Source organism: Neodiprion lecontei, chromosome 2, assembly GCF_021901455.1.
Source record: "Neodiprion lecontei isolate iyNeoLeco1 chromosome 2, iyNeoLeco1.1, whole genome shotgun sequence".
NCBI lineage: Eukaryota > Metazoa > Arthropoda > Insecta > Hymenoptera > Diprionidae > Neodiprion > Neodiprion lecontei.
In genome coordinates this window covers 20,856,322-20,869,395 of record NC_060261.1, presented here as the reverse complement: position 1 = coordinate 20,869,395, position 13,074 = coordinate 20,856,322, and the positions used below count along the sequence as shown (strand labels likewise).

Below are 13,074 nucleotides of genomic sequence, written 5' to 3'. Positions count from 1 at the left end.
TTGCGGCTTTTCTTGGACTGTAGTGAAACCAGACTCATCTACATTGAAAATTCGAGTTGCGGTCAATTTATACTTATCCACAATTTTTTCTAGGATGTCGAAAAACCCATCAACTTTCTCGCGATTAAATCCTTTTGCTCGGGCCATTGACGTAGATTCAGGTTGGCGTAGAGACAGACGTGGGTGGCGAGCCATGAAATTACAGTACCAACTTTTTCCGGCCATTTTTTTTAACCTTATTGAAGTTATTCGGTATACCGCATTGTTTTGCAATTTGGAAAGCCAATTTTAGTACATCTGAAATGGTCTATCCAAATAATCTTTCTTTGAATTTCAATATGTGCTCTTTCAGTTCGTCCTCTACTTTTTTAGACAAGGCTATAGTCCGGCCCAGAATTTTAACATTATTATTTGCGCGGAGATTTTCATTTTCTGAATGTCTTCTAAGTGTAGCTTTTGGTACACTATACATCCGCGCGCATTCATTAAGTCCGCAATTGCCATTTCTCAACGCTGCGAGCGCTAACTCTAACTCGGTAGCTGACCATTTGCCATAATTTTCTCTGACCGCCATTCTGTAATAGTTTAAGAATACGTTAAGTAAATTGGACCGGTCCAATTTCAAGAACACAGCATGGTTCTATTTACTCGACTTCGTCATTTTCGTCCAAACATAACCTATTTCTGAAAAGTTTTGAGCAAAGACTTTTCTATCGGTATATTTTTGTTGCCTATCGAATACTGTTGACATGCCATAATAGCATCTTGAGGGTACTCACTGTATTGTGAAGACCTTAGATAAATATGTTGAAAATTAGCTGTCCCGAATGCAAAAGTACGTACCAGCGTAATCTGAGTCAACGGGGATTCCCTGACTGCGCAAATAAAGCTTTGTCCTCTGAAATGTACTACCTTCCCCTTTTAATCGTTAGATGGCGGCACGAGTCAGTCAGTTTATACTTATGTGACCGGTCCAATTTAGATAATGGACCAATATAACCAACTTTCCCCTACAATGATATGACAGTGATTTTCCTAGCTCATTAATCTCATATGTTGTCAACAATATTAAATTAGTAAGATTTACCACTTACCTGTAGTTTTTTTGTCATTTAAGGGCGGTGCCTAGCTAGAAAGCGCGGGCTACTCCGCTTCCCGCGTTAACCGTGGCGAGAGAGAGGGTGAAGAAACAAGTGAGACGCAGCAGCCAAGCTGTCGCCGGAGTGGGGCGGGTGACGCAGGCTAGCCTCTTCCACCCCTCACGGGCATTCGGTTTCAAATACTTTTAAACAGCCCAGTGCAGCGGGTTGACACAAGTCTCCCCTTCCACTTTCTTATTTGACACAGATATCGTACACATACCATAATAATGAAAAAAAATGTTGTGAAGACATTGGTGTCGTCAGAGTGGCAGCAACGAGTACAATAATAATGAACCAAAATGCTAGTGAATTTTAAATAACCTCAAAAATCATTCTCATTCATTCTCATTCGTTGTTTTGAAAAGACCATGTGATTATCGTGCCGGCTGAAATATTATTGTAAATAATTGCGAAAATCAATGAAAATGAGTGAAAATCAAGGGAAATGTAGAAGACCACCCACTATCAGATGCTGGGCGAAAGATTGTGAGCATAAGCGAGTAACTCATAATTGTTTTTTTTCAAAATTTCCAACGAATATTGAAAGGTTAGTATTCAATTTGTTACTTTAAAAAATGTGAGGGAAAATCAAAATTCTTAACAAAAAACAATTTTTTTTCAATTGAAAAACATGCATGGAAATATTTAAAAATGTTATAAAAATTTTGTATTTTTAATCAGTTGATTCGAGAATTATATTTACAACTGAAATTTTTTTATTTTAATTCTGTGAAAATTAAATAAAAAACTGTAAACAATTGAACTAATTTTAGATGCAGAAAGTGGCTTCAAGTTGTTGGTATCAAAGATTTTGTGGGTCTGCTAATAAGTAAACTGTTAACAATCCGATTTATTTGTAGTTGTCATTTCAACCCCACTGATTATAAATCCACAAAATCGGGAAGAAGATTATGTGAGAATGCCATTCCATCCATTTTTAGCAACAACACAGTACCTTTATCAGAATCTGAAGTGGCCGAATTTACATCTAGTATACCGTACATCATTCCCACAAATAGTAAGAAAATTAATAAAATTTATCAAGTATTATGGTTAACATGAGTAATTAATTAGCTGCCATTGACTGGCATAATATTTTGTTTTTGCTACATGTTCGCTATTTGATAGCTCGTAGTTCGACCGAACCGCGTGGAAGGTGTGGGTCGCTGAAGTCAAAGATGAGTTTTGTGGTTTTGAGTTTATTTTTACATCTTATTTATTTTATTTACATATGTACAGTTAAAGTAAAGGTTGGCAAGTGATAATAGGAATGGTTTTTGTCCTTTTAAATTGCGGTGGAGGCTGCAGTGGGGATGTCGGCCGTCGAGGGGGGTCAGTCTCAGTCCTAGGTGGCGGCGTGTACCGGCTCTCTGGAGAGCTTGGTGGTGTCGGGGGACGGCGGTTCTCAGCCGTCTTTACAGGAGACTCCCACTCACTGTCGGTCGTCTGGGTGGCAGTCGACACAAACGAGCGCTGCGGCTCGGGAAATGGGGATACTGGAGCTGGGATGCGTCTGTGGTAGTTTGGTGAAGTCAGTCGAGCTCTCCTAACATCCCACAAGGAGAGTAACACGGCTGGAGGTCTGGTGAGAGGCCGTGACGGGATCTCGATCGGATGCAGTATCCAAGGAACTGGCGGGTTTGAAGCTGATGTGATTGTCAGTGGGCTGGCCGCAGCCACATAAACGAGATCCGTCATGCAATTGGTCTGCTGTCCGGTCTGTCTTATAAAGCGTCGTCGTAGCGTCAGTCAAACGTCGTAGCGTCAGTCAAACGTCGTAGCGTCAGTCAAACGTCGTAGCGTCAGTCAAACGTCGGCGTGGCGTTGAAGAGCAGGTACGGCGTGGCGTTGAAGCGTCAGCGTCGGTAGGGTTTGTCAGGACGAGGTGAACCCGAACTGTCCTGCCGATCGGTTTGATCGGCCGTCTCTTATTGCAGCCTCGGTTGGTCTTTGGCAGCGGGAGACCACGTTGGTTGATTACGCAACGCGCTCGACTGCGTGGGTGGCGTGAGCGGCGCGCGTGACGTCACACTTTCTTCTGGGTCGCGTGATTGGAAAGTGTGAAAGGCTGGTCGCCTCGCGTGGGTTGGAAGGCGCGCGACCAACGAGTTGCGTTCACAATGTTGTTGTGAACATTCCGCCCGCCTCACTATGTGTTCATAGTGATGTTGTTGTCACTCTTCTGCAGCAATTGGAAGGAGAACTATCTTGGTGATTGGTCTTGTTAGCGTGGTTGTGGCGGTTTTTATGACGGCAACTCTGATCAGACCATCGTTTGCTGGTAGTGTTTCGATGATTCGTCCCAGCGGCCATTTTGATGGAGGAGTGATTTCGTTTCGGATGAGGCAGAGACGACCCTTTTTTATGTTGTCCGTTGCTTGGAGCCATTTGTTTCTTGGGATGAGGCTTTGGATGTATTCGCGGGACCATCTTGTCCAAAAGTGATCTCGCATCTGGGTGAGTTGTTGCCAGCGAGACAATCGTGATGTTGGTGTGTCCGCAAGCGTTGGTTCCGGAAGTGCATTGAGGGGTGCACCGATGAGAAAGTGACCCGGGGTTAAGGCCGATACGTCGTCAGGATCATCAGTTAGTGCACTGAGAGGCCGAGAGTTTAGGCACGCCTCGATTTGTGAGAGGACGGTGCTCATTTCTTCGTATGTGAGCGAAGCGTCTCCGATGACTCGGCGAAGATGAAACTTTGTTGATTTCACGGCAGCTTCCCAGAGCCCGCCAAAGTGTGGAGCTGCTGGTGGGTTGAACCGCCAAGTGATACCCAGTTGGGCGAGTTCCTTTGTGAAGGAGTTGTGTTCGCTCGTTGCAGCCCTGATCAGCTTTTGCAGCTCGGTGTTTGCGCCTACGAAGTTGGTACCTCGGTCGCTGTAGAGCTCGGTGCAGAGTCCTCTTCTTGAGATGAATCGTTTTAAAGCTGCTGTGAAGGCTTGCGTGGAGTAGTCGGAAGCGATGTCTAAGTGCACAGCTTTGGTCACCATGCATACGAAGATGACGAAGAAGGCCTTGATGGTCTTGTGCCCTCGTCCTGGTGAAGTCTTCAAGGCGATTGGTCCTGCGTAGTCAACTCCAGTGAATTGGAACGGTCTTGCTGGAGTTACTCGTGACCGTGGTAAATTTCCCATGAGTTGTTGCGGTGGCTCCGCCCGCCATCGCGTACATGTGACACATTGGCGTATACGTGATTTGATGAGGTTCCGTCCTCGGGGGATCCAATACCGCTGGCGTAATGTTCCTAGGACGAGTTGAACTCCGCCATGTAGTGTCTTCGTGTGCAGGTGATCTATCAACAAGGATGAGAATTTTGAATCATGTGGCAGGATTATTGGGTGTTTTTCGTCGAGGAAAAGTAAGGAATGTTTGAGTATTCCTCCGACTCGTAAAATGCCTTTGTTATCGAGGCAGGGAGTAAGGGATATTAATGAACTTCCCTTTTTGATGCTGCCGGTTGCAAGGTGTCTGAGTTCTTCCCTCCAATGGTGTTGTTGGATGATTTTTAGCCACGTGATCTCGGCTTGGATGATCTCGGCTGGGGACAGGAGATTTTTGTGATTGCGGTTTTGAGGAAGCCAACGTCTACACCAAGCGGTGATCCTGAGCAGCTTGCTGTAGCTGGAGAATAGACTGAGCATCTCGGGTTCAGTTGGTGGTTCTCTGGCTGTTGCTGCATGGGCTGTTGACCTCCCTTCTGGAAGGTTGTTGAGATCTGTCTGGAGATTACTTCGTCGAGGTTTCTCATCATTGGAAAGAAACTCTGGTCCCTTCCACCAAAGTTGGTGTGTGAGTAGGTCCCGTGGTGAGAGCCCTCGTGATGCGAAATCCGCTGGGTTGTGCTGACTCGGGATGTGGTTCCATTTGGCTTCTGGAAGCAGTGTTTGGATTTCAGCGACTCGGTTTGCGACGTATGTCTTCCATCTTCGTGGAGGCGCCTGGATCCAGCCCAGCGTGACAGTGGAGTCTGTCCACAAGTATGTAGTGATGTTATTCCAGTCGGGCAGCTTGAGTGTGTGGTGAGCCAACTTAGTGAGGAGATGAGCCGCACAAAGTTCCAGTCGAGGGAGTGACACCTGTTTTAGTGGTGCGACCTTACTTTTTGCGGCTATCAATGATGTTTTGCTACGGCCGTTTTCCTGGAGGGCTCGTAAATAGAGGACGGCTGCGTAGGCTTGTTCGGAGGCGTCTGAGAACCCATGGAGTTCTATTCTGTTGGTCCGAATTAGCCAGCGGGGAATGCGAATGTTGGAGAGTGTTGTCCATTGGTCGTGAAACTCCCTCCAGTCTTGTGAAATGTGTTGAGGAAGAGTATCATCCCACTTGGCGTTGATCAACCATGTTGACTGAATGGTGATTTTTGCTCGAGTTGTTACGGGTGTGAGCCATCCTAATGGATCGAAGAGTTGAGCTGCCTGAGATAAAATTGATCGCTTCGTAATAGCTTTGGCGGTGGTTGGTTGGACGGTGAACAGGAAGGTGTCTGATTGCTGGTTCCATTGAAGCCCTAGAGTGGAGTGAGTTTCCTCTGTAGGAGCCCAAGACATGTTGCCCTTTACCAAACGATCTGACTCTGGAATGTGTGTGAGCAGAGTGGAGTCGTTTGACATCCATTTCTTGAGTGGAAATCCGCCCGCCATGCATATCTCCCGAAGTTCCTTTTGAAGACTGAGCAGTTGCGTTTGATTATCTGCCTCAGTAAGGATGTCATCAACGTAGATGTCTCGTTGAAGAGTAGATGCTTCAAGTGGGAAATTCGTCTGCTCGTCATGAGCCAGTTGTCGGATGGTCCTGATGGCTAGAAAGGGAGCGCAAGCGAGACCGTACGTCACGGTGTTAAGTCGATATTCGCGTGGGTCTTGATCTTCCTCGGTTTTCCACAATATTCTTTGGAGGTCTCTGTCATCTGGATGTACGAGAATCTGTCTGTACATTTTCTCGATGTCAGCAGCGATGACAAAGCGATGGGTTCTCCATCTGAGCAAGACGCCAGATAGAGCTGGCAGCAAATTCTTCCCTTTTAGCAGGAAATGGTTGAGGGAGATTCCTTGGTGAGTTAGGCAGGATCCGTTGAACACTACTCGAAGTGGTGTAGTGGTGCTGGACTCTCACCACACTCCGTGATGAGGAAGGTAGCAGACGTTGCTCGTCGGCTTGGGTTGTTCTGCCACCTCCATGTGTTTCATGGCTTCGTAGGTGGACATGAACTCGTGGTAATGTTGCTCAAGCCCCTTGTTGTGTCTAAAGCGCTTGAAGGTGTAATTGAGACTTCTTTCGGCAGCTCTCCGGGTGTCCGACAAGTCCATTGTTCTTGATGACGTTGGCAGTCGCACGATGTAGCGACCTTCGGGTGTTCGGGAGTGTCCGGTGGCGTATGTCTCCTCACAAATTCGCTCGTCGGAAGTCAAGGAAGGAGGAGCGTTGGGTAGTTCCTCCCAGAACCGTCAAACCATGGATGATAGATAGAGTCCATCGTTGAACAGTGGTGACTCACTGTGGTATTGGTGGATGCGTTTGACGCACTGGTGATGCCTGATAGAATCCATCCGAAGATGGTTTTCTGGGCGATGGGTTGATTTCTGCCCCCCTTCCGGAGACCAGTGTCCATGATTTGAGCATAGATGTCAGCCCCGAGGAGGACGTCGATGGGATCGGAGACTTTGAAGTCTGGGTCTGCTAGATCGAGCCCCTTGATGTGACTCCACTCCCGCCTAGATGCTTCCACGTTGTTGCCGTAGAGGGTCAGTTTGGGGAGAATCAGTGCTGTCGTTACAATGGTGGTGTTCTTGTAACGAGCTGTAACCTTCAGCTCGACTTTCCCCTTTGCTGTTGCGGTTTGGACTCCACCTACTCCGCATATGGCGATTGATGCTTTAGTCCGAGTGATGTGGAGGCGTTGTGCTAGCCTCTCGGTGATCATGCTCGTGTCGGAACCTTGATCGATGAGTGCACGTGTATGGTGCAAGTTGCCGAAACGATCTGCTACCCGGATGCGGGCTGTAGCTAGCAGAACGGACACTCTCGTTGATGGGCGCTGCTTGGCGATGAGACAATTGGCTGAGGTTGCTGGCTTCGGAGCGGCCAAGGCATCGTGCAGCGTGGTGTGGTGTCCCTCCGAGCAAGTTCGGCATGTCTTCTTGGATGGACATTCGTGGTGCTTGTGTTTGCCCAGGCAGTTGGTGCAGCGGTTGTGTTGCGCAATTATGCTCAACCGTTCCCTGGCTGGTTTGTCCTTATAGGTTGGGCAGAACATAATGTAGTGTGCCTGGTTACAGATGATGCAGCTTTCCGTGGGTGCACTGCGTCTCTGTTCTTGTTCGGGTTCGCTTGCCTTCTTCTTCCCATTGTTGTTCTGGGCGTGATGTGTGTTTTTCCACCGTGGTGATGGCTCGTGTTTTGCTGTCGAATAGTTCGATCACCAGGAAGACATACAAGTCCTCGTGCTGCCCGATGGGTCTTCCAATGGCGTCGAGTGAGCTGCAGGTCGAGATCATGCCGTGGAAGATTCTTTGAAGTTCGCTTGCTGACTCCGCCTTTGCCTTTGGGATTGATGTAAATTTGGTGAGTCACGATCTGATCAATGCCCTTTTGTTTTCGTACAAGCCGCTCAACGTGTTCCAGGCTTGTTTGTAGTTTTCTGCGGCGATGCTGAGAGTTTTGATTAGTAGGCTGGCCTCCCCCTTCACGCTCGCCTTAAGGCAGTGGAGTTTTTCGACCTCGCTGATTGATGCATCCTGGTCGATCAATGATTTGAACAGGTCTCTGAAGGATGGCCAATCTTCGTAATTGCCCGAAAACATGGGCAGCTGGATGCGAGGCAGTGAAGCTCGGCTGTTGCTCTGCTGTGGTTATGTGCTTGCAGAAGAATTCCTTGGTTCTCCTGTTAGCTTTGTCGCAAAGTCCATGAGCATGCCGCGCTGAGACATGTACTCCTCTTCCACCAGTGATGAGAATGTGGCGTAATCGTGCTTCTTTAACTCATCCTTGAATTTGTTGAGAAGAACTTCGTGTTGACTCTCGAATTTCTCCCAGTATTTGTCGAGATTGAAGATGCGTGCTTGGACGGCTCCGGCGCTAATATTTGCCTGGCCGGTCTTCCTGAGGTTCTCGACCATCCTTGCGATCCTTCCATGTAGCTCCGTCTGGCTCCGGATCAGCTCTTTGAATGAGCGATCCATGATTGCGGTGGGTGGTTATATACGAAGACGAAGGTGCTGTGTTGCTCTTTGGTTGTTGACGCGTTGACCTTGTCCTCTGTATCCGGCTCGAAGGACCAATAAATGTTCGCTATTTATAGCTCGTAGTTCGACCGAACCGCGTGGAAGGTGTGGGTCGCTGAAGTCAAAGATGAGTTTTGTGGTTTTGAGTTTATTTTTACAGCTTATTTATTTTATGTACATATGTACAGTTAAAGTGAAGGTTGCCAAGTGATAATAGGAATGGTTTTTGTCCTTTTAAATTGCGGTGGAGGCTGCAGTGAGGATGTCGGCCGTCGAGGGGGGTCAGTCTCAGTCCTAGGTGGCGGCGTGTACCGGCTCTCTGGAGAGCTTGGTGGTGTCGGGGGACGGCGGTTCTCAGCCGTCTTTACAGGAGACTCCCACTCGCTGTCGGTCGTCTGGGTGGCAGTCGACACAAACGAGCGCTGCGGCTCGGGAAATGGGGAGACTGGAGCTGGGATGCGTCTGTGGTAGCTTGGTGAAGTCGGTCGAGCTCTCCGGACATCCCACAAGGAGAGTATCACGGCTGGAGGTCTGGTGAGAGGCCGTGACGGGATCTCGATCGGATGCAGTATCCAAGGAACTGGCGGGTTTGAAGCTGATGTGTTTGTCAGTGGGCTGGCCGCAGCCAGATAAACAGGATCCGTCATGCGATTGGTCTGCTGTCCGGTCTGTCTTATAAAGTGTCGTCGTAGCGTCAGTCAAACGTCGGCGTAGCGTTGGAGAGCAGGTACGGCGTGGCGTTGAAGCGTCAGCGTCGGTAGGGTTTGTCAGGACGAGGTGAACCCGAACTGTCCTGCCGATCGGTTTGATCGGCCGTCTCTTATTGCAGCCTCGGTTGGTCTTTGGCAGCGGGAGACCACGTTGGTTGATGACGCAACGCGCTCGACTGCGTGGGTGGCGTGAGCGGCGCGCGTGACGTCACACTTTCTTCTGAGTCGCGTGATTGGGAAGTGTGAAAGGCTGGTTGCCTCGCGTGGGTTGGAAGGCGCGCGACCAACGAGTTGCGTTCACAATGTTGTTGTGAACACTACAAGTTGAATACTGTATACAATTGTTATTTTTTTGTTATTACATAGAACTGCAAGTTCCGATCCAGGAAATCAGCAACTCAAAAGAATACTCATTTCATAGTATGTTCAGTCAATGTAAAACTGAACAATCAACTGGAGAACGAAACTTGCAACCAAATAACATTACCAAAGAGCTTCGTAATGATGTACATGAGGAAGTGTGCTATGTTTCGGGAGAAATAACCGAACCACGTAAAAGATCGAGATCATTGATGGTAAGTAACATTTACATTGCTGGACAATGTTTTTCTTCGTTCAATCGTTTAATCGTTTTTTTCTTTGTTTGTAGGAGGAACATCGTACAATATCTTCGGAATTATCGTTACAAACAAAAAAAGTTTGTGTTACTTCACCAGTAATAGAGTTATCAATCAAAATATCAACAACACCCAAAAGAATCGTTCGATCTCGTTCATCAGGTACTTAACGAAAATAATCTCAATACAAAACATAAATTGGTTTACATAATATATTCTTTGAGCAATAATTAGAAAAACAGTATGAACAATAATAGAATAAATATTATTCACTTGTTAATGGGGATATTTGTTCATACTGATTTTTTAATAATCCCTATTTAAAAATATTGATTGATAAAAATTGAAAAAATTCGCTCCATGTAAATTGTATATCTATATACATAAAAAAAATTGAGATGAATTGAAATTTTTTAAAATAATTCAAATCTCATTATAGTGAATTTTTTTCAATCAATATTTTAAATCAGGCATTAGTAAATAATGAATTGTACATTTTTAGACAGGAAAGAAACTCATGGTGAAAATCGTTCACAGTTCAAAGGAAATGTCAACAATATGCTACTGCTAGATAGAATGTGCACGTCACTTAGGGAAAAGTTGCAAAGCTGTATTAATAACCTTCCCTTGCCAATAACAAAAAAAGTTTTTTCGCAAGTTGAGAAAATTTTGGATAATTATTTATATGATTAGTTAATTTTTTTAGATTGATAGTACAATTGTATATATTTTACATTATTAAGTAAGGATTCGTAAATAAATAGAATTGTACATAAAAATTATTATTATACAATATTTAGTATGTGATAAGTTAGTAAGTTTTGAACTGTTTTTCTGTCGATAGGAATATTTAGATATTAGTAATAATATTATTTTTAGTTGAATCCATGAAAACATTTAATTAAAGATTAATTAATGTTATATAGATGCCAGCGAAAGGAATACTTTCAAGCTAATTATGGAACAAGCTGGTTTGAGTACAGTAGTGCTAAGCCCTTCTAAAAAAGCGCTGTTGTCTATCATCCAAGAAGAAAGGCGACGATGTAATAAAATTGAAAGCACTGTTATAAAGCAGCAAGAGGTCATCAATCGGTTGCAATGTAGCAGTTCTAGTGGTGTTTCAACGATCAGTGAATCCCCAGCTTTACAGCAAATTGTTGAAATGGAACAAAATAATACAAATAAAAAATCTCCTGGTCGTCCCTACTCCACTGAACAAAAACTCATATCTCTATCAATTGCAAAACACGGAAATTGTTGCTATACACATCTGAGAACATTAATGCCATCATTACCATCAAAACGAACAAACAATAGGCTGCTGGCGAAAATGATTATGAAACCGGGATCAAATGAATATGTCATGCAAGGGATTAAAAAGAAATGCAAACAGCTTAAAGCAGAAGATAAAAATGTGATGTTTGTCATGGATGAAACCAAACTTAAGCAAAGATTACTTTTCACTTCCGGTTCAAAGGATGTAACTGGATTTGCGAGTGATTCTTGTGGCAGTAGAACATCAGAGATTGCGGGTTCCGTGTTGGTTGGAATGATAATAGGGATTAATTCATCATTTGAACAGCCTGTTAGCTATCATTTCTCGAAAGCTTGATTCAATGCAGATGGTTTAAAAAAAATAGTACAAGAAACGATTAAAGACTTGGTAGACGCTGGACTTTCTGTTGTAGGTGTTGTAACAGATCAGGGCAAAGCTAATAAAACAGCTTTGGACTCTTTACGGAACGAAACCGAAGGTGGAAAAGAGGGTGTATTTTTTAAAATTGCTGGCTATGACAAAAAAATATATATCTTATCGGATATTGCTCATCTGATAAAAACATCTAGAAACTGCTTCATGGGTGATTGGTCTGATTGGTTGCGGAAAGTTTCAGAAGTAGATAAAAATAAGTGAAACTATGAAGGTAATACAATTGAAATCAACGGGAAGACTACGTATTGGCGTGATGTCATTGACCTATTCTCTTATTGTTTAAATAAGAACGAACCTACAAATGTGACTGAGGAACACATTTTTCCATCGTCTAGCAACAAAATGAAAGTTTGTTTTGCTAGTCAGGTTTTTAGCTCGACTGTAGCGGATGCTTTAACAACATTGGCTAACAAGCATCCTCATAAATATCCGACGGCCGCAGATACCGCTAAAGTTTTAAGATTATTTGACGTTGCGTTCGATCATATGAATGGCAGCAACTTGAAAAAAAAAGACAAAAAGTTCAACAGTAGCAGACGCAATGTTTCACAAACATCTGGCCATATAAAGAAATGGGTTGAACTGCATAACGCTTTCAAAAATTTAAAATTTCAGTACGGGAGTTCGAAAAAGCTCAAAAATGAAAATGATAGGAGGATAAGGACACCGACACCGCAAGCCTTTTTGGACAACTTGACAGCGTTGATAGGATTAACAACGTACTTATTAAATGAAGGCGGACTCACAGAATTCAATCTGCGTAATACAACCCAGGATCAGCTCGAAAATTTTTTTGGCTTAATCAGGCATCACCAAGGAGACAATGATAACTTATGTTGCGCTCATTTTGAATCAGTTTTTAAAACTCTCCTACTCAGTAGATACTCGACCTTACAATTACAACAAAATCATCAGAATAGCGAAGATCACTTAAGGTCCCGCTGACCTGGCATGTCCTATATATATTTCGTGACGTCAGAAGCGGGAAAATCGCCCGCACAAATCCTGATAAAACGGGGGTATGAATCTGACTGGGAAAATTTTTAAAAAATAGCTTGAATAAAATTGTACGTCTGTATCTCAGTCACTACTATCGCAGATCACTGATAACGTCTAATAAAAATAATGATGAACTCAATAAAATCACGTCGCGTCAAAGATGGCCGATCGGGCTAGCGACTTGTTGAATATTCACCGTTTGTACGATATCAGAATTTCTTTCACTTTTGCCAGGGAGATACAGACGTACAAAAACACACACGTAATCCGGGAAAACCTATAGCACCAGTCAGTTTTCTGTAAATATGTCACGATTTGTGCGGGCGATTTTCAGGTGACAGGAGCCCGTTCTGATGCACGAGAAGTCTGTAATTTAGTTCAACGTTGAACCTCCAGAAGCGTTGTAGTCGACCGAAGCGGTACCAGATGGTAAAACGACATGGTAATACGCACACGTCCTATGTTTCTGCTAAAGCAACAATCTGCAGTGCCGACGAGAGCATAGGCTTTTAGGTGGATACGAAAAAATGTACAACTCACTCAGAATAACCGCTAGATTTTGAAATTCGTGCATATCATAAGGCATCGTTTGGAAATTGTAACATCAGTTCACAATCGCGGTAACTATTCGTAATCGCACGTACCCGACTGTATGTGAACGAGGCATTCCATGCG

General features: G+C 44.5%; 1 protein-coding gene across 1 annotated transcript; it reads right to left on the bottom strand.

Annotated features, from left to right (window-relative positions):
• Positions 1-3,316: 3,316 nt before the first annotated feature.
• LOC124292976 lies at positions 3,317-6,076 on the bottom strand. The gene has a single exon (XM_046731868.1). It carries the CDS (start codon positions 6,074-6,076, stop codon positions 3,317-3,319), a length of 2,760 nt encoding a protein of 919 aa, XP_046587824.1.
• Positions 6,077-13,074: the final 6,998 nt, after the last annotated feature.